Genomic DNA, 21,547 nt, shown 5'->3' with positions numbered 1-21,547 from the left:
TCCTGAACCTTCTGCACATCTTATAGTATCCCAAAACAAGAAAAAATAAAGATCTAAAACACGGATGTCCAAATCCAGGCCTCAAGCGCCAGTGTCCTACTGTACATGTTTACGACCTACCATAGAAAATTCTTAAACACACCTGATCCAGATAAACAGCATCAGACAAGGCAAGGTTTCTGGATTTGGACCCCCCTGGTCTAAATGGTCAACAATTACCATCAACAGGCTGGAAGTCTGAAACACAGTAAGAACACATTACAGTCAGATCATATAGACTAGAAATGACATTCATTTCAAATCTATTGTTCTTGTTCCAATAATCTGGACTGAATGGATCCTGTGATTTCATTGTTTCTCACCATTTCTGTTTCTCCAACAGCAGTAGAGGACTCCACTGATCACCAGGAGCAGAACCACTCCAGCTGCTCCTCCAACAACAGGACCAACTGGAAACTCTGAAGGAGAAACTGAGTAGAAACATGGATCAAACTGACATTCAGGGTCAAAAGACTTGGCAGATCAAAAGTGTTTGAGTGACTTCTTGTTAGAAACTCCTCACATGCTTCTGTTTTAAAGATGATCTGGATTAGGTAACACTAAGGTGCTGGGGCTAAAGTTTACAATCTTACCCCAGTTTGTCTGAATCTGTGTTTTGTCCAGCATGGAGACGATGTCTTCTGTTAGTCCAGAGAGCTGGAACACACAGTCATACCTCCTCCAGTCCTCATGTTTGATCAATGAAACGTTCAGCTCTGAGCTCATCTGGAAGGTTCCATCATGGTTAGGTAGGATCTGTCCCTTCTCCACACCCTCATGAATCTCCTCTCCATCTTTCCTCCAGAACAGATCAGCTCTGTCAGGATAAAAGCCAGTGGCATGGCAGCAGACCGGAGAGGAGGGAGTCTTCTGGAGAAAAGATACTGAAGGACGCTCTGCACAAAGAAAATAAAGGGAAAAATGTCTCCCATATTCAGCATTTATTTGTGTGAACTAGTAAGTGTTGTTGACTCTACCTGTTCTCTGCAGAAAACTCCTCCCATAGTGCATGTGTTCCTTAAGCAATTCAGGACATGATGATATGTGATAGATTTTAAAGTGCTTTAATCTCTCTTTGTCTGCATCCCATAAATGTTTTATCCCAACACCTTGTGTTTTTGGAGCAATCCATGTCTCGGTCTACAGGTCCACAGAGATGAAGTCTTCCCCATCAACACTGTACTGTTGGAAACCTTTGACTTCATTGCTTTCATCGTCCCACTGTAAGGATTCAGTGGTTTGGTTTTCTTTGTCAGTCAATCCACTTTCAGGTTCATGATCCACAGCTGTCATCAGTTCAGTTAATTACCATCAGCCTATTTAAGTGTCGTGGTTTCTGTTCATCCTTGTCAGGTCATCTGCTCTGTTTTGTCACACCCATAGTTTTGTCACGTTTCAGTTTGTTTATTTAATGTTTTATTTCCTGTCACCAAGCTTGGTCTCCTGCATTTTGGGTCCTCCACCACCAGTTCCTGACACCCACTCACAGACGGCTATTCTTTGGAGAACATGAGAACCTGAACACCAAAGAAGAACACTAAAACTTTAGAAGTTTAAGGCAATTTGAAAAGTCTTATTTAGATTTTCATTATATTTTATTTAATTTTCATTTAACCTTTATTTTACCAGGAAGTCATTTTCTCTTAGGTGCTCCGGGCATGTCCCACTGGGCGGAGGCCCCGGGGAAGACCCAGGACATGCTGGAGAGACCACGTTTCTCGGCTGGCCTGGAACGCCTGGGGGTCCCCCCAGAGGAGCTAGAGGAAGTGGCCGGGGCGAGGGAAGTCTGGGCATCCTTGCTCAGACTGCTGCCCCCGCAACCCAGATAAGTGGAGGAAGACGGATGGATGGTTTATTTAACCAAATAATGCAATTTTCCAGACATGGCATTCAACAATCCGCAGAGGGAAGTGAAGGAGCAAAAGATACACACTGAAGGTGAGAAAAATTAAAAACACCTAAACTTTCTCTCATCTCAAAGGTGATCAAATCAATTTTATCTCTTAATGCTGCTAGCTGCAGTGCGAAAAAAAACATCAACAAAAGTTATGTTGGGCGGTTTTTGGCTGGGTCTGGCGGTTTTCAGATGACTTTTGGGCTGGAAAACTATGACTCTATCTGGCAACACTGGCGCGAACTCTCTGTCATCAGCGAGTTGGTCTTTGCCCCGCAGCACGTCAAGTTCCCGGCAGAAGATCGGAGTGTTTATTGAAGCCGCCCCGCGTGCCTCTCCCTGCTATCAGCTCTGCAGGTCTCGCCCGATAAATACGAGATCATTTAGGAAGCTGGTTTTGACGTGGTACGCGCTTCGTACGGAGCCAGCAGATGAACAAACTAAAATAAAATTTAATTATTATAAAATACTCATTACTTTCCAAAGTGACAGGGAGCCACAACAAAAGGATGAAAGAGCCACATGTGGCTCCGGAGCCATGGGTTTCCGACCCCTGGACTAGAGGGATGTTTCCTGTGTTTTTGTCAAGCCGTATTTCAGTAAACAACATAAAATCAAGATTAGAAGTAAAATGATTTGTTACATAAAGATCTGACATTGAGTGCAGCAAGTTTGAGATTAGTTTCAGTGGGACTGGTCATAACCTTCTTGCAGGGGATGTGAATAGATTTATTTGATTGGGCAGTCTAACAGTCTTTTGCTTAGCTTTCTACGTGGTGTAACTGCAAATATAGTATCAGAAGAAAGCTGTCCATCACAGTGCCCCAGTTTGATGTAACATTCATGACTGTAATTCCTGCGACACTGGGGGCCAGTTTCATCCTAGCTCTGGGAGATAGCACCTCTTTATTTATTTATTTATTTATTTATTTATTTTTTGAGACAGCACCTCTAGAGGCACGCAGGGGAGGTCGAGTTGAGGATAATTTGGGTGATGGGCCAGGATTTTGGTGGATTTTTCCAATCTATCAACATGCAGCTTTGCTGAAATTGTTTTTACCAACAGTGGAGGAAATAAGTACTTGATTCTGTGCTGATTGTGTAGATTTGTACATTTTAGAGGTTGATTTTTCTAAATAAGTCTGTAATTTTGGGAAGTTCTCAATAATTTTTTTACGATGTTTTAGGAGTTTTAGGGCCACAAAAAAGTAATATCACGACATTTAAAATCAAACAGTTACACTTACGTCACTTAGTTTGTCCTATAATATAAAATATGAACTGAAGCAGGTACACTGACTAAATGTAGAATGCAGACAGGAGTTTTTTTCGTTTGAAAACTGCCACAAACATATTTTTTTTAGTGAAAAAAGAAAAAAGAAAGAAACAGTTGTCTGTTTGCTTCAATGTCTAAATTTCTAGCTTTGGCTTTAAAATTGGCTGTCATTTGCTGTTTTTAGTTGCATATTGACTCATGCAGACAGATAATAATCAGTGGATTGATAGCAGCAGGCATGTTGTGGTTTGGAACCAGAAAGAGTTGCAGCCCGGTATTATCACTTAGTCATTTAGTGAACTTATAGTGCTGTTTACTTAAGTCGCTCCAACATGATATAAATCATCTGCAACAACTAAAATCTATGTTCTCCTTTGTAGTTCATGCTAGCATCCTTAAAGTAAATGAAGCATAAAGAAGCTTTAACAGAATAAACAGCTGCACTTGAGTCTGACTGTTTCAGACATTGAGAGACTACAATCCATGTGTTTGTTTGTCTGAATGTAAGAAAAAGGATTTGATAAGTGAGCTACGTAAAGACATTCAATAATTCACCACAGACCACTTTCCCACTGTGCAGCTAACTGTGAGTTATGGGGAACTAAAGTATGTTTAGTTTATTTTACAAAATAAAAAAATAAGAAAAAGTAACATTTCCTGTGCACACAGCAAGAGATTTTTTTTAATACTCTGCTTTTGTAAAAACACATTTATTCTTATTTAGGAATTTGTCATCCAATTGAATAGATAACTAGTAAAAAAAAAAAGAAAACTGGAGGTGTAGTGTTTTTACACATGCTGCTACTTCCTCTAAGTATGTTTACAGTTAAACAGGAAATCCTGTCCTCAGCACAAATGGAGAAAATGTTTGACCTCATTTAACAAACTGCTTCAGTCCACCTCAGAGTGATAACGCAGCTGCAGCACCTCTTCTACTGCATCAGCCTTAAGATGGCCTCAGATATTTTTGCCAAACCAGATTTCTCCAAGAAGGTCAGATACAACAGAAAGCAGCAAGAAGACACATCAGACTGGAAGGAGTGTGAGGTGGAAATCTACAACGATGCATATGAATCTGTGGAGGACACCACCGGGGTTCAGTCACCAGAACAAGGTAAGAATGAACTCAATCTTCTGCATCCCAGACATGCTGATCAAGATCTCAGTACCAGTTCAGCAAGAATTAGCATTTAGCATGGCTAGATTTGAACAAGGTTCTAAGTCAGGGGGGTCAGAATCCAGGCTTGGAGGGGCGATATCCAACATGTTTTCCAACCAACCTACCATTAAAACTCCTCCACCTGATCCAGGTCATCGGGAGCAGATAAGGGAGGATTTCTGGAAAACCAGCAGGAGGCCTGGAGTTTGACACCCCAAGAGCTTCAAACATGGAGAAAGAATCAATGGGAACAAGAGGCTGAACATTTTGAGCTGGAACTTTATTTAAAAAAAATGTAACTGAGAAATTTACTTTTTGTTTCATAACCCTCAGGATCTTTTGGAAAATTCAAAATGATTGTTTCATGAAGCTCAACGGTCCTACCACATTCAAAGAAATTTTTGTTTTTGCCATGAAGAGATCCTGACGATTTCTTAGTAGAAAATTCAATATTTTGAATGCAAGTTTTAACACAAATTCTGTCTTTGAAAAGCTGTGGTCCTACTTTTGATCAGCTATTGTGAAGAAACTGGATTTTCTAGAAAGGACTGTATTTGTGTTAGTTCGTAACCCCGTAAGTTTCTTGCACACAGAAATAATGAATAAGACTCAGAGACAGTTACTTATCTTTTGTGGAGGTTTTACTTCGCACAAACACGAAGGGGACAGAGAGATGAACATTGTGCATTGAAAGTCCGAACCAACGAGCTCAGGGATGGGCTTTGGTATAAAAACCCTGCATTTGCATATTCAGAAGATCGTCCGATGGACCTCGTCTGAAAATCACGCCCACAGGTTACTGCTGGAGAGGAGCTCCAAGGCTAAAGTGAAGATAAGTCTGAGGCCTGCTCAGCAGAAAACACATGCACAGAAAAGAGGGAGTATGGGAAGAAACTGTTAGAACAATAGTTTGGCTGTGCCTTCTTCAAATGTAATATAATTTTGAGATGACAATACATGCTCAGTGAATTAAGTTTAAACCATTAGTGCAATAAAAGTTAAAGGCAGCCTCCAACTATTCTTCACAGCTATGAACAGTCAATTTCATTTAAATTTGTATTTTTAATTATTTGAATTCTAAAAATTTGTGTTCTCTTTCTTCTCTTTCTATTTTTGGTTTTTGAAGGCCACAACCTCAGACGTTGCAGGCCCAAAAGCATCCATGCACACAACACACGCTTCCACAATAGCTTCTTCCCAGCAGCAATCAGAATGCTGGCACAGGATATCAGAGAGGGAAGACTGAACTGAATCATATGACATGCTATCCAGCTAGGACACTATGTCCAATAAACTATTAACTCCACATGTGCAATAATTCCTCTGAATAGATTGGGACACTGCAATATTTATATTTACTCATATTAATAGTTAACACTTTGTACTTTTCTTGTCTAGTTTTACTTATTTTATTTCCTTTTAAATTTTTATCCTTTCTATATTTACCCTGACATGAGAGATGCCAAAGAAAAATTCTGATGTACTGTATGTGCAATCGGCAATAATACCTTGATTTTGAAATTAACATTTTTGCATTTTCTTAACTGGGCTTTAGATTTTGATCCGGAGTGATTGATCAAAAAACAATAGATTCTTCTCTGAAAGACAAAATCCCTCTTTATTTTTCTCTCATAGCTCCACAAACAGAGACGTGTCCTAAAGTCCAGAAAAGTTTCTGCAGATGTGAACAATGGCGTCTGTTGGTGCTGTGTACTGTCCTGTCAGCTGGGATCATCATTCTATCCTCATGTAAGATAAAAGCTAACACCTCAACATCATAGTTTAGTTAAAAAAATCAAATTACTGGGGCTGTGGGCGCCCTTCTCGAGTGGGGCCCTGCGTTGGGTTCTCCCGGCGCGGCTGCCCTCCTGGCTGCCCTCCAGGTTGGGCTGGGGCGGTGCTCCCTTTCCCTCCGTGCCTCCCTGCTCTCTGGCTCTGGGGGCCTCGCGGCGGCCCTGCTGGCCCTGGCCTGGGTGGCGGGCTGGGTCGCCCGGGGGGCGGTTGTTCCCTGCCTGCTGCCGTGTGGCGTTGGTGGTTCCGGCTGCAGCTGCTGATGTGGCGGGGGTCTTGGTGTGGGGATGGCTGGGTACTCTCCTTCCTTCTTTTCACATTCCACCGTCCATTTTAGAAAAACATAAACACTCACCTGAGCACAGGTGTTAGCTCACCTTTGCAACAGTTTGCATGATTGAATGAATGAAAGATTTCACACTAGTTGGTTTAAAGGCAAAAGTATGCGTGCGTGGACACTATCTGTTTTGTGTACATGTTGACATGTGGACATTTTTGCAGCTAGCAGGTGTGTTGATAACATTCGTGTGTGTGTGGACAGGCCCCGCCCTTTTTGTACTACATTTGAACCTTACTGTAATGATAAAGAACCAGTAAACTTGTTGCTTTATGCTGCTTCATGGGTGTCAAACTCATTTTGGTTCGGGGGCCACATTCAACCCGTCTGATCTCAAGTTGGACGGACCAGTAACGTAAAAGCAAAATAAAGCTTTATTCTTGTTTTTTTACCCAATTGGAAAACATGCTTCAACCAACATGGTAGCCTAATCATTTCTTATTACACATTCATTCACAGAGGCCAATAGATCTTAAATAAAATTAATTTCACTTTAAAAATATTGGTTTATTCAATTTTATACAGCCTGAATATTTTAAATCTGACACTGAAGCGATCCTGATAATAAATTCAAGAGGGGCTACAGAAAAAATGAAACATCTTCCTATATTGTAAATGTCCAAACAATGACAAAATTACACTAAATTAAACCTGCAAACATTTGTGAACATAAGAGTTTGGAGTTAACCTCCTTTCTCTCCTGAAACTTCACGAGACCGTCAATATCAGGATTCAGATCCTGTGCAGAAACACATTTACTGTCAGTGAAGTCTGCAAAACACAATGAAATGTCCATTATTATTTTTCATTATTATAAGAATCTTTTCCTGGTTTCTGCCTGAATTTTGTGGCAACACCTCCCTTCTTCCTGACCTATGATGGAGCGCCATCAGTGACCAAAATGACTTCATGTGACCAGTTCACTTCAACAATGTCCAGCACAGTAACTAGAGAGCTGACTATGTCATCAGTTGTTATTGTGTCCATCAATTCAAGAAACTCTGCTGTGACGTCTCTTCATCACCTCTAATAAATATTCACAGCTGTATATATCTGTGATGTCGGTGTTTTCATCAATAGTGAGTGCTCTGGGAGTATGGGGTCCAGGGAACCTTACTGAGGGCTGACCGGTCTCTGTATGACCAGAGCAAGAGTTTGGTTCGCAAGTCAGACGTTTTCCCGGTGCATGTTGGACTCCGGCAGGGCTGCCCTTTATCACCGGTTCTGTTCATAGTTTTTATGGACAGAATTTGTAGGTGCAACCAGGCAGCGGAGGGATCTGGTTTGGGACCACAAGATTTCCTCTCTGCTTTTTGCAGATAATAAACGGCTTCATCGGGCCATGACCTCCAGTGTGCATTGGGGCGGTTTGCGACCGAGTGTGAAGCGGCTGGGATGAGGATAAGCACCACTAAATCTGAGGCCATGGTCCTCAACCGGAGAAAGGTAGTTTGCCATCTCTTGGTGGGTGGAGTGTCCCTGCCCCAGTTGGAGGAGTTTAAATACCTTGGGGTCTTGTTCATGAGTGAGAGAAGACCGGAGCTTGAGATTGACAGGCAGATTGGAGCAGCATCCTTAGTTTTGCGATCGCTGCATCGGTCCGTTGTGGTGAAGAGAGAGCTGAGCTAAAAAGAAAAGCTCTTAATTTACCGGTCGATCTTCGCTCCAATGCTTACCTTTGGTCATGAGCTATGGGTCATGACCGAAAGAACGAGGTCCCGAATACAAGTGGCTGAAATGAGCTTCCTCCGTAGAGTGGTTGGACGCTCCCTTAGAGACAGGGTGAGAAGCTCGGTCACCCACGGAGAGCTCGGAGTAGAACCGCTTCTCCTCCACATCAAAAGGAGCCAGTTGAGGCGGCCCAAGCTTTTAGTCCGGATGCTTCCCTGGGGAGGTGCTCCGGGCATGTCCCACTGGGCGGAGGCCCCGGGGAAGACCCAGGACATGCTGGAGAGACCACGTTTCTCGGCTGGCCTGGAACGCCTGGGGGTCCCCCCAGAGGAGCTAGAGGAAGTGGCCGGGGCGAGGGAAGTCTGGGCATCCTTGCTCAGACTGCTGCCCCCGCAACCCAGTTCCGGATAAGTGGAGGAAGACGGATGGATGGTTTATTTAACCAAATAATGCAATTTTCCAGACATGGCATTCAACAATCCGCAGAGGGAAGTGAAGGAGCAAAAGATACACACTGAAGGTGAGAAAAATTAAAAACACCTAAACTATCTTTATTTTACCTCATTTGTCTTTTTTATGTCATGCAAACTGGGTTAAACTTGTTTCTAACTGAGGAAATATAGAGACAGTTAAGCTTAAAGGGATACCTTAACAATGCCCTCTTGATTATCTGTTTGTCTGGCATGTGTCTGCGAAGGTTCTCATTCATCCAGGTGGCATTATTTTCAAGTTGAGTCATAGCAAGTGGACTTATTTATGTCACAAGAACAGGCAGACAGCTGGATCCAAATGCAGCAGGTTTATTAGCTGAGCTAGAAGTCCACAAAGCTAAATCAGGGTCAGGCATGCAGGAGTCGATAAAAGGCATAAGATCATCAAGAAGAGACAAGATGGTCCAAATCCAGACAGGCGTCTGGGCAGGCGGCAGAAGATCAGGTCCAGATGTAACACTCTGTAAAGAAGGCAGAATGGCAAAAACAATACTTTACATTTAGCTCAGCTCAGTACACATCTTAAGTATTCTGTGGTTGATTGAGTGAATGAGAGACAGGTATGTTGCAAGCTGGGTGTGCTGGGAGATGAATTGCTTTCAGTATTCTGGAGATTGGTCCCGGTGGAGCCCCCCTCCTGCGAGTGGCTTGGGAAGCGAGGGGCCCTCCAATTCAAACCAGAGGCAGGGGATAACGATACTTAATAGTCACATCACTAAGGCTGTAGAAGTCAATACACAGCTTCAATCCACCATCTTTCTTTTTGACAAATAAGAAGCCGGCTGAGGCTGGAGATGTAGATGGTCAGAATAAGCCTTTGCTAACTCCTCCATGATGTAGGCATGTATGACTGTGACTCAGGTTGAGAAAGCAGCAACACCCGTCCTCAGGTGGGCATAGCTCCGGGCAGCAAATCAATGGAACAGTCGTATAGGACCGGTGTGGAGGGAGCTGGGGGTTACGTTGCTTATTGAAGTTAGACAGGCATTATTTCTACTGATTGGCTAAAAGTCATCTAGGATCACACTAATGCTGGCAATAGTATCGACAAACTTTTAGTAAAGTTTAAAACAGTAAAATAAGAACTGTTAGTGTTAACAGTTGAAATCAAGTTATTTTAAGTGATGTGGGGGTCATTCCAGTTCTGGTCCAGGACTTCTGGTTCTGGACGTTGATGTCTGCAGCCAGGTCCTCTTCACCGTGACAGCAAAACATGAGGCTCAGTGTTTTGCCAAAGGACACTTGAACACATGTGCAGTCAGATTGGGAATCAAACCTGCCTAAACTGGTCCACTGCTGCATCATGACCCCCCCACCACCACCAAAAGTGTCTGTTGAAGGCCATGTGATTGTTCATTTAAGTACAATCAATAATACATGGACTTTTACTGTCTTTCAGGCATCAATGAAACTCTTTTGGATGAAATAAGACAGCTGAAAAATCAGATTGAAGGTGAGAATAGACTGAAAACGAATGGATTATTTAAGTTTGTTTGATCACGTTTACCTTTGAACTTTTTTGCTTTGTAAATAAATGTTGATATGAAAGTTTTAGTTCAAAATACGAATGCCTATGTTATGAGAAAAAACAACGATTTGATCAAAAACAATATTATCATTCCAATATTGATGAAGACAAATGGATGTGACCCAAAAATAAGACCTCCTGAATAAAACTCTCCATCAATATTTTTTCAGGACCAGACAGATTGTACAGCTTCCTCTTAGGAAGGGGAGCACCGGGGAGGAGATTAATGTAGCCGTCATAAGGACGGTGAGGAGGCAGGATGCTAGCTTTATTTCTACAAAAGATACTTCTCAAGTCGTGATTACAAGTGGGGAGTTTGGATAGATCAGATTTGTCGGACGGAATAGTAATGGGAGTAGACACAGGGGGAACGGCGGACTGGAGGCAGTTGGCCATACAAAAGGCACTCCAGTTCAGAATATGACGGTAAGTCCACTTCAACAGAGGCTTGTGTAATTTTAGCCAAGAAAATCCCAAAACGATGGGAGTATGCGTGGACTTGGTAATAAAGATTTGAATGTGTTCCCCATAACAACCTGAAGAGATTAAGAGTATGGGTTTGGTGCGATGGGTTTTGTGCGAAAGATGTTGCCCACCTAAGCCAGAGACTTCGATGGGGGTGTCCAAAGGTTCTGTTGGCAGAGGCAATTTGGAAACAAGATGAGAATCAATCAGGCTTTGTTCAGCACTAGAGTCAATTAAGGCTTGAAAATCGTGGACTTCTGAGTTTAAACAGATCTTGACAGATAAGAAGAAAAAAAATATTGTTTGTGTAACTTACAAAAACACCCGCCCGTGGCCTATCTTCTAGCGGGGGGCTCTGGAATTAAAACAAGACAGACACTGATTAACTAAATGTCCCATTTTTCCACAGTGGAAGTATAATCCCTCCTCGGGACGTTTCTGGCGTTCTCCGGCAGAGAGTTTAGAATGTCCTATTTACATAGGTTTGTCCGTAGGCTTGAGATAAGAAGTGATTATAGAAGGAGGAGGTGAGTTTGAAGTCATTGCTGAGACAAAGGGGCTGTGAGATGGTATGCGGGAGGATTGTAGTTGTTTATTTTGACGTTCCCGAAGCCGCATATCGGAACGAAGGGCCGCAGTTACAAGTCCTTCAAAGGAGGTGGCCTCAGAAAAGAAAAAACTTTTAGTAAAGTTTAAAATGGTAAAATAAAAACTGTTAGGGTTGAAATAAAGTTTTTTTGATTGATGTGGGGGTAATTCCAGTCCAGAAGTCCAGGACTTCTGGTTCTGGACGTTGATGTCTGCAGCCAGGTCCTTTTCACCATGACAACAAAACATGAGGCTCAGTGTTTTGCCAAGGACACTTGAACACATGTGCAGGCAGATTGGTAATCAAACCTGCCTAAACTGCTCAACCTCTGCATCATGACCAACCCCCCCACTAAAATGAAGATTGCTTCGTATCTGTTGAAGGCCATGTGATTGTTCATTTAAGAGCAAATCATTAATAAATGGACTTCTACTGTCTTTCAGGCATCAATAAAACTCTTTTGGATGAAATAAAACAGCTGAAAAATCAGATTGAAGGTGAGAAAAGACTGAAAACTAATGGATTATGTCAATTTGCTTGATCATGTTTACAGTTGAAACCAGAAAGTAAACCCTGCAGTATTTTTGTATATCAGTCTTTGAAGGTAAACGGTGTCCTGAAGGATGGAAGAGATTTGGATGCAGCTGCTACTATAAATCCACTGAGAAAAGAATTTGGTATAACAGCAGGAGTTTCTGTCAGAAAAATGGATCTGATCTGGTGGTTGTAAACAGCAAAGAGGAACAGGTGGGTGTGTTCACACTAGTTCCTTCCAGCTTCTTGTGTCTTGGATTCTCCACCTGTATGTGTGCTGCTGTTGTCTGGATGCTGATGGATTCCAGCTGAAATTCTCCTCAACAACTCAGATTTCATGTTTGTCTTTCAGCAACATTTCAAAGAAACGTTGTGATGGAACACAGAAACTCTTTTTCCCACTTCTAATGTCTTCAATTCCAAATAGGCTAAACTGGGATTCAGTAGAAATGGACTGTTGGCCCTGAAGACAAAACAAGAAGCAAAAACTAAATGAACAGATATCTGCATCAAAGAAAGTCAGATTTTGTTCCTCAGATGAGCTTTCTCTCAGTTTTAGGACACGTATCCAGAACAGATGAATCCTAAAGACGAGACATTTATTTTTTTAATTTTTTTTAAGACCAGACATTGTTTTTACTGGACTATTAGTGTGAAAGGAAACCACGATGGTGAGAATGCATTAAGAAAGAACTTTTTTTTTCTTTACTAGGAGTTTGTTTCTACATTGAATCAGAATGCAGAATCCTGGATCGGTCTGTTTGCTGGATGGTCAGTCCAGAAACAGAAATATGAATGGAAATGGGTGGATGGATCACCACTGACAGAAATGTAAGACTTTGTTTCTTTTACAACGTTACTAAATTCATTCTTTATGACTGAGCCTGATTGTAAATGTGTGAAATCCTTTAAAAAATGTTTGAACATCATAATTCAGACCAGTTTATGAACTGAATTTAGACCAGAGGTAAACAGAATGTTTTATCACAGGTTCTTGGATGAGAGCATTTCAAAAGACCGGAACAAGGATGATGCAGTGTTCTTAAGTACTGAAGGGAAATGGAAACAACAGGACAAAACAAACTTCAAAAACTGGATCTGTGAGAAAAACAGTTTTGGATCTTTCTGTTCCTGCGCTGTGCATTGATTTAACTGTTTAGTAATGTAAGTAATTTTCTTCCATTTTTTTTTTCATTTACTTCTACAAAATAGTGCTTAAAGAAAGGTTGTTTTTTAGTTTATTGTGATTTATTCATAGAAATGAAGTTGTCATCTATCAAAAACTTCATCACATTTAAATATCAGTGAAAATGACTCAGATAAACAGGAAACTGTAATAAATTTTTATTTTTTATTTAACCAGGAAAGTCCCATTGAGATTAAAAACCTCTTTTCCAAGGGAGTTATGGCCAAGAGGCAGCACATTTCAATACAAAATTTACATAAAAACAAACATTATTAAAACCATATACATTATAAAAAGCAGTTGCACATTATTGTTTCAGTCTCTGATGCTTTGAGTTTGATTTTAAAAACATTTAAAGATTTAAGGTCAGTGAGTTTCCAGTCTTTCTGCAGCATATTCCAAGCAAAAGGAGCAGAGTGGAAAAAGGCTTTTTTCCCCAGCTAATTGGTAAATGGCGTATACTGATATAGCGCTTTCTACCTTCTTTCGAAGGCCCAAAGCGCTTTACAGTCACAGTCCCATTCACCCATGCACACACACATTCACACACACATCCACAGCTCTGTGCAGAAAAATGGGACAGAAAGCAACTGATCTTTAGATCTTAAGGTGTGAGATTCCACACTTCTTGTCATTAAAGAACAAAAGTAGGGAGGCAGTAATCCAAGCAAGGCCTTGTAAATAAAAGTGTACCAATGTCCCTGCCTCCTGGTGGACAGAGATGTCCAATTTGCTCTTGAATACAGGCCACAATAATGCATCATGGATCTACAGTTGGTAATGAACCTCAGGGAAGCAAGATCCATGGTGTCAACCTTTTTGAGACATGAAGATGAGGCATTCATATACAGAATATCACCATAATCCAGCACAGACAAAAAAAAGTTGCTGCAACAAGACGCTTTTCTACTTCAAAAGAAAAACACATATTATGGAAGAAAAAGCCAAGTTTAAGTTTGAGGTGTTTTTTTTTTCAAGTTTTTCTTTGTGAGGTTTAAAGGTGAGGGAGTCGTTACTCCGGACACCAAGGTACTTGTACTTATGAACCAACTCTATGACATGTCCATCCAAGGTGGACACCATTGGAATTGTATCAGGGACCTTCTTTTAGTTTGAAAACAAACATTAGTTTTATCTTGTCAGCATTGAGAACCAATTTTAACTGAATAAGTGAGTGCTGTACTGCAACAAAAGCTTTCTGCAAGGTTTCAATGGCCTGAGTAAGAGATGATTCCTAACAGTAAATGACTGTGTCATCAGCATAAAGATGTAGATTAGCATCAGAGATATTTCACCCAAGTCATTAATATATAAAATAAATAGAAGGGGGCCCAGAACTGAGCCCTGTGGCACCCCCCTGTGGACAGTAGCAAATTCATTTAAGGAACCTGATGATAAAAAATGCCTAATTAAAGCAATCCAGGACTTCAGTTTTATCATTAACTACTACTGAATTTTTAACAACAGAAGTAAGAAGTGCTTGATTCATTTTAGTCACAGAAAGAGACTTGATCACTTTCCAGAATTTCTGTGGGTTATTAAGGTTCTCAGTAGTGGAAGACAAAAACAATTCAGATTTGGTCTTTTTTTATATAAGAGAAGTACACCTATTCCTAAGCTGTATAAAAACAGATCGATCAGTGGAAGAATCTGTATGTCTTGCCTTGTTCCATGCTCTATAATGCTCATGTATAATATCTGCAAGTTCCTGTGAGAACCAGGGATTTTCACATCCCTTAATTCTACATTTTTGTAAAGGAGCTTGTTTATTTACTATTTGTAAAAAAAAAACAAAAAAAACAAAAACAAAACTTTCCTTAAAAAATGCCCAAGCCAGCTCTACGTCTGGCAGTAGACCAATATTTATCCATTTAACTGACAAATCATGATTAAAGAGCTTGCTCATTAAAATGTTTCAGATTCCTCTTACAAACTATACGGGGTTTACATTTAGGAATTTTATTGTTTCTGCAAACCACAACACAATGATCACTCAAATCATTAAAGAAGCAAAGACACCAAGCGGAGAAAATTTATGCGGCACATTTGTTAAAACCCAATCAATTAATGTGTACTTTTCTGGGCATTTGAGATTTGGCCTGGTAGGTATGTTCACTATCTGAGTAAGATTAATGGAATCACCAGCCAGAAGTAATTCAGTGTAATTTACCGTAGTCAAAAGCTGCTGTAGTGAAAATAATGCCTGTTTTGAAGCAGATGGAGGCCTGTGGTATCCAATAACAGTAATAAAAAGAGATTTTACTATTTCTACATTCAAAGCCAAAAACTCCAATTGTTTACAGATTGATTGTGACAAAATAACAACCAAGATTTAATGCTTGAATCATTGAATCACTGCCTCCTTTTTCTGCCCTGTCAGTGCAATAAACATTGTACCCAGATTTGTTAATATCTTCAATAGTAATAGATTTAGTTACAAGTTTCTGGAATTATAACAACATCTGCACCTGTAGATTTAACCCAAATTCTGACTAAGTCCATCTTTGGTAGCAAGCTGTGCAAATTAAGATGAAAATATTTAACACCAGTCAATGATTTGAAATCAGAGGGAGTCTGGCAATATTGCAGTGCAGACCCAGGATTAACCGTTGTATAATTAGGAGAAGTGTGTGTGAACCGGGGGCAGCAGTACCATTGGAAATACACTAGAGGCACCAGTAAGCCACTCTCGCACAGATGAATAAATGTGCATTCTGTGCCCAAACTAAAACATGCACAGGAACCTTAAAAAAGGATTTTGAAGCCATTTTTAATAGTAATCTTGATGGGGATTTGATCCCCATTCCGAAAATGGTCCCCATTCCTTGACTGTGTAAACAGATGGTTGTCCCTACAATGTCATAAATACCAACACACACACACTCAAATATAACAATGTTTTTTTTCAGCCAAAAACTATTGTTTTATTTCTACAATTTTTTGTTTCTGACAGTTGAGAGAATGAAAATGAGATTCTGACTTTGAAATTTAGACACAAAATATAACACAGAAAACAAATCAGATATAAAAAATAATGGTCATGGCTGAATAGATTTTTTTTTTCTATGATGTACAAATTATTTCATTAGTAAATCTATCAACTTATTAAATTTCATTTATACTTTTGTTCTTATTTTTCAATTTTATTTTAAATAGATAAAATAAAATAATTTGCCTGAAAAGAAGTGGGTAGAAGAAAAATCTTGTGAGACCCCACCCCTTTTTCTAACACCTTATGTTGTGCATATTTTTCATTAACTTTTTCCCCTTCAAAACATTTAAATGATCTTTTCTATAGCACCTATGCAGAAGTGACATTTGCGTATTTGCTTTTATTGATTATTTCAAGCCTTACAATGTTTCATCTGTGACATTTTGTATTTCACCTTAATTTAACCAGTAAAGTTCCATTGATATCAAAACCCTCTTTTGCAAAGGAATCCTGGCCAAAAAGCAGCACATGGCCAAAAAGCAGCACATTGCAGCACAAAAAATACATATAAAAAAAATCTTGTATGTTTTGTGATTACAGGTACCCCCCTCCCCCCATCTCAGGATGGAAGTACAGAGTGTGGCTGTTTTTCAGGTTAACTTGTTCCAATAATTTCAATAAACCCGACTTTAAAAACAGTGCAGTTGTATTTGTCCCATAATCCACACCATGAACTATTCAAATAGCTTTTTTCTGGTAAGATGTTGTCAGAAGTCAGAACTCTGTCCCCCCATCTGGTCACCAGCCAAAGTTATACCACACTACATCTCCCAGCAACCCCGGCGCACACACCTGACTTTCATTCACTCAATCACGGACAGCATACTTAAACGCTGCACTGAATTGTGTCTCTCTTGCTATCAACTTCCAGCATTTTCCATGTTGGAAAAATGATGCCAGTATGAAGTACATTATTTAATAAAAATACTAATGGAGGATAAATGTGTGAGGAGCCCTCCCCCCCCCCCTAAACACACACAAAACATTTTACAGACTAATAGACCCGATCACTTTTGCCACTGTCCCATGTGCAGCTGGGGGATCTGGGCCTGTCATGCGATGACATTTTCAGAGTTTATTGGCTGAGTTTCCATCCTTGACCACCCCCGCTTTTTCCTCCACTGTGGTTAAGCACGGAGTGGAGCATTTAATTCCCACTAAGGGCCTGCCTGTTTTTGCTCGGGTACGACACCTTGATGCAGCAAAACTCACCATTGCTAAGGAGGAGTTCGCCACCATGGAGAGTCTGGGTATCGTGAGGCGCTCTAACAGCACCGTCACATGGTGCCAAAGGCATATAGTTCCTGGCGCCCATGCAGGGACTTTCACCGTCTGAACGATGGGACGACACACCTGACCATTATCCCATTCCCCAGGATTTCTCGCTTCGTTTGTGCGGCGCCTCAATTTTTTCCAAAGTGGACCTGGTGCGCGGTTACCATCAGCTTCCGGTGCGGGCCGAAGATGTGCCTAAGACTGCGGTGATTACTCCTTTTGGACTTTTTGAGTTCCTGCGCATGCCCTTCGGTCTTAAAGGTGCAGCCAAAACTTTTCAAAGGTTGATGGTCTCGGTGCTCCTCTGAAGAGCATCTCGTGCACCTAAAGGACGTTTTCCAGCAGTTGGAAACCCACGGCTTGATTGTTAACCCAGCTAAATGCCAGTTTGGTTTGTCAGCCATTGATTTTTTGGGTCATCGAATTTCGTCTGCCCACCAAAGACCAGGCTGTGGCAAATTTTCCCCGTCCTGCAGTGGTTAAGTCCCTACAGGAGTTCTTGGGGATGGTGAACTTTTACAACAGGTTAATTCCACGGGCTGCCCACATGTTACAACCCCTTTTTGACAGCTTGCGTTCCAAGAAAGCCACAGACCCTGAGGATTGGACATCAGACCGCATTGCTGCATTTGACGGTGCTAAGTCAGCCTTAGCAAAGGCTGCTCTCCTCGCGCACCCAGACCCAGATGCTGAAATTGCGCTGACTACCGACGCTTCAGACATAGCAGTGGGTGCTGTGGTAGAACAGTGAGTGGCGGACGCTTGGCAGCCTCTTGCATTTTTTGGCCACAAGTTGCAGACTCGGGAACGCAAGTATAGTGTTTTTGACCGCAAGCTACTTTCTCTATATTTGGCAACTCAACATTTCTGTTTCGTGTCCTGGAGAAGGAGGAAAAATGTTTTGTCCTGGACATGGGAGGGCGCAGAGACTTTGTGACAGTGGACCGGCTAAAACCAGCGTTTGTGTTGACAGGCGACGCTGTGCAGCCAGCTCAGGTTCCTCGCCGGGGGCACGTCTTCCTTCCAGACCCCTAGTCACTGTTGGTGACTGTCAGACATTTTTTAAAATGAAAAATAAAAACTTCAAAGACGATGAACTAATTACAAAAATACTTGATAACAAATTGAACAAGTGTTGAAGCTTAACTTTTTCTTGAAAAGAAGTTATGATATAAGAATTAGATGATTTTTGATGTAGTATAAATATAAATTATTTCGATTTTGGAAAATTGAAAAAATGTGCACGTTTGTAAATAAGACAATTTTTTTCACGCATACATAACAGCCCACTATGGGGACCAGCTTTATTCAACACCTTCCTCCATAGCATTTCCTGAAACAGTGTGTCCAGAAAAATGTATTTTGTGGACACCGTCATCGTCAGGATTGAATACACAGTAAAGTCAAAAGTTGACATAAACACTAATTCAGACAAATGGGATTATAATGATTATTAATTGCTTGACTATATTAGAAGAAGTGTGTGTGAACTGGGGGCTGCAGTACCATTGGAAAGACACTAGAGGCTCCAGTAAGCCAAAGTCACACTCTCACACAGATGAAAAAATTATACATTCTGTGCCAAAGCTAAAAAATGCACAGGAAACTTAAAAAAGTATTTTAAAGCCATTTTTAATAGTTATCTTGATACAACCAGGATTTGGTCCCCATTCCAAAATTGGTCCCCATTCCGTGACTGTGTAAACAGACCGTTGTTTCCACAATGGCATAATTACCAACACAAACACACACAAACATAACCTTTTTTTATTTTCTTTTGTTTTCCAAAAGTTTTGTCGATTCTGTAGTTCCTGGTCAGTGTTTACTGCAGCAACCAAACCAGTTCATTGCTGAATGAGAACTGTCTGACGCTGTCAGAGTGAGAACTGTTTTCCTGAAACACCTCAATTAGCATCACCTTAAATTTATAAAATTAAACATGAAGTCAGGATGAAGGGGTTAAACTTTTTTCTGTGTTTCAGTTTATTCCTCACAAAATGTAACACGACAGTAAAACAATAATTTGATTTTGTCATTAAAACAGAAGTCAGTTGACAAAAAGATTTTTATTTGAAGATAATTATGCCAAGCCAAACTGTAAAAAATGTGAAAACATAGTTTGAGAAAGAGAATAAAGAAGAAGTGCACAGAAAGCAGATTTCCATCAGCATGTCTGAGTTCAGGACTGGGAGCACTGGTCTCTCCTGAGAGTCTCTGAGACTGGAGTCTGGGATCCCCTCTTGGCCTCACAGGTCACCTTCTCCCACTGGTCGGCACAGAGCCTCAGGGTGCTGCTCCAGCTGTAGAGGCCGTCCTTCTGCAGCACCCCGGGGCTCCTGCTCTCCTCCCTGCTGCTGCTGCTGCTGCCGACCACCTTCCAGGACAGAGTCCAGTCTGAGGGGAAGCCCTTGTTGGCCACACACATGAGTGTGGCCTTCCCCTGCTGCAGCTCCTCCATGGAGGGGGCCAGCACTGTCAGGGAGGGCGGGGCATCACCTAGGAGACACCAATCAGCTTAGAGGCTCTGACTGGATGGAGTGCTTTCAGTTGTAGGAAGATTTGTGTTCAGGTGTTTTTCTGCTCCATTAGTCATTGATTCACACATTGTTTCACTTCCTTGAAGAAATCTCTCATGCAGATCAGCAACAAGAGAAACTTCAGTTTCTACTGAAAAATGTCCAACTGGGTTAGAGAAGGAGCAGATGCATCTGCATGTAGAAACAAGTTTGGACTGAATGTCTTTAAAAAGCTTCATCAAACATGAAATAAATATACTAATTAGGACAAAAACACAACAAAAATATCAGGTTTCTGTCAGAAAATCCTTGAAATAACAAGTAAATGTTCTGAAATATAAAATGATCAAAAATCAATTTTCTGAGTAAAAACTGCCAATTAATGCACTATGACCGCATTAACATAACATTATTTGCAAAAAAAAAACACTGTTAATAGGATATTGTGTTATTAAAAAGTAATTTGACTAAAAAAAGAGTTTAGGTTTACTCGATAAAAACCAATAACCAAAAATCTTTTTTAGGTAATTTTTTAAATAATTATTTCATACTGGTTCTTCCACCAAAAGTTCACCACTTTGACACAAACTGACTAATGTGTTTTACAAAAACCTCTGACTGAACAGAGACTCTTTCCAGCTGTATTAACATAAACTAAATATTTCTAATTTCTTGATTCACATAGAAATGATGATTTATTCTATTCTAAGGCAACACAATTTTGTATTTTCAAGTTTTACGCAGACTAAGTCTGCTTATAAAAAATGTATTTTATCAAAATTAATAGAATTTTATAAAGAATACTAGTAACTCAGAATCAATTAAAGAAGGAAATAAGACATGAAAACATAAAAATCAGCAAAAAGATCTACTTACTTCCAAACTCCAGTCTGGTTCCTCCACCAAAAGTCCACCACAGTGATCCAAACTGATGGAAGCGTCATACAAAAACCTCTGACTGTACAGAGACACGCTCTCTGACTCTGAAACAAACGAACTCAACTGATGACAGAAAACATGAAAACATCACATCTTAGTCTTAGAAATCTAAATGTTCTCAGTAAATAAACTCCTTTAATGATGTTCCTACTCAAAAACTTGTAAATATTGTTTCGTTAAAATTAAATGATGACACAAACACAGAAATCCCCCCAAAATGTTCAAATGTCTCTTCTGAATCCAAAATAAAAGCATGCATGTAATGAATGAGTTTAAATGTGGCTGCAGTTTGTTTGAACCAACAACTTATTTAAAATGTTGCTCTGCAGAAACAACAAAAATCAACCTTTAATCAACAGAAGTTCTGACTTCAATGCAATAAACAGCTGAGTCAGTCAAATGAAGTAGAATTATCTTTGGAGTTCAATCTGTCTTTGAGCATTTATGATTAAATGTTTCATATTTTCATATAAAAACTCAGTATTGTAAATCTTTAATATCCTGCTGCTCTTTCATGTTCATCTGTACATCCAGACAGAAGATAAAAACAGTTCTTGTTGCGATTAAAGATAAGTTTCCTGTTGAATAAAGGAAAATTTAACATTGACAAGTTTTGAATATATAGCAGTTAGACACCTCAACAATGGACAACAATAAAAAATACTTTGAGATATTGGAAGTTAACACAAATGTAAAATAATTGAACAGTTTTATGGTCATCAAACAAACAGACTCAAAGTGGCTCCTTTTCCAGCTAATAAAAACTATTAGAAATTAAATAAAAGTTACTATTTCCTTAAAAAAATCATATTGTTAAATTATCATGATGATGAAGATGATCCATGTTCCTGTTGGAGTCAGTGGT

General features: G+C 40.2%; 2 protein-coding genes and 1 gene segment (V, D, J or C); 1 reads left to right on the top strand and 2 right to left on the bottom strand.

Annotated features, from left to right (window-relative positions):
• Window positions 1-114: 114 nt before the first annotated feature.
• On the bottom strand, window positions 115-1,181 carry LOC101173235 (major histocompatibility complex class I-related protein 1-like). The gene is made up of 4 exons (XM_020706933.3): window positions 1,017-1,181; window positions 633-935; window positions 363-470; window positions 115-237 (listed from the first exon to the last, which is right to left on the bottom strand). Exons 1-4 carry the CDS (start codon window positions 1,048-1,050, stop codon window positions 209-211), a joined length of 474 nt encoding a protein of 157 aa, XP_020562592.1. The 5' UTR covers window positions 1,051-1,181; the 3' UTR covers window positions 115-208.
• On the top strand, window positions 1,147-20,933 carry LOC105355010 (uncharacterized). Of its 4 annotated transcripts, none has more exons than XM_078955121.1 (9): window positions 1,147-1,262; window positions 1,474-4,323; window positions 6,004-6,117; window positions 8,631-8,687; window positions 10,058-10,111; window positions 11,684-11,737; window positions 11,836-11,987; window positions 12,487-12,605; window positions 12,765-20,933. In XM_078955121.1, the coding sequence occupies exons 2-9, from the start codon at window positions 4,161-4,163 to the stop codon at window positions 12,919-12,921; spliced, it is 870 nt and encodes a 289-aa protein (XP_078811247.1). In that variant the 5' UTR covers window positions 1,147-1,262; window positions 1,474-4,160; the 3' UTR covers window positions 12,922-20,933. The 4 variants fall into 4 exon arrangements, with proteins under 4 accessions (XP_078811247.1, XP_078811248.1, XP_020562572.1 ...); XM_078955122.1 differs by lacking the exon at window positions 1,147-1,262 and having other exon boundaries at window positions 1,369-4,323; window positions 12,765-12,938; window positions 13,138-20,933; XM_020706913.3 differs by lacking the exon at window positions 1,147-1,262 and having other exon boundaries at window positions 1,369-4,323; window positions 11,845-11,987.
• LOC101173480 (Ig kappa-b4 chain C region-like) lies at window positions 19,279-20,683 on the bottom strand (the record flags this gene model as incomplete). The annotated part of the segment is given in 2 exon segments: window positions 19,279-19,723; window positions 20,620-20,683. Coding segments are annotated over 2 exon segments (381 nt in total), but the record flags the coding sequence as incomplete, so codon positions are not given.
• Window positions 20,934-21,547: the final 614 nt, after the last annotated feature.

This window comes from Oryzias latipes, chromosome 11 (assembly GCF_053564925.1).
Source record: "Oryzias latipes strain Hd-rR chromosome 11, Olatipes_Hd-rR_3.1".
NCBI lineage: Eukaryota > Metazoa > Chordata > Actinopteri > Beloniformes > Adrianichthyidae > Oryzias > Oryzias latipes.
This window is presented reverse-complemented; position numbering and strand designations above follow the sequence as displayed.

Coding starts and splice junctions, on each gene's coding strand:
- LOC101173235 (XM_020706933.3), bottom strand. CDS start 1,050: ATGCACTATGGGAGGAGTTTTCTGCAGAGAACAG. Junction 471..632: donor ACAGATTCAGACAAACTGGG/GTAAGATTGTAA, acceptor GTTTCTACTCAG/TTTCTCCTTCAGAGTTTCCA. Junction 238..362: donor CTGTTGGAGAAACAGAAATG/GTGAGAAACAAT, acceptor ACTGTGTTTCAG/ACTTCCAGCCTGTTGATGGT.
- LOC105355010 (XM_078955121.1), top strand. CDS start 4,161: ATGGCCTCAGATATTTTTGCCAAACCAGATTTCTCCAAGAAGGTCAGA. Junction 6,118..8,630: donor GATCATCATTCTATCCTCAT/GTAAGATAAAAG, acceptor GCAATTTTCCAG/ACATGGCATTCAACAATCCG. Junction 10,112..11,683: donor GCTGAAAAATCAGATTGAAG/GTGAGAATAGAC, acceptor ACTGTCTTTCAG/GCATCAATAAAACTCTTTTG.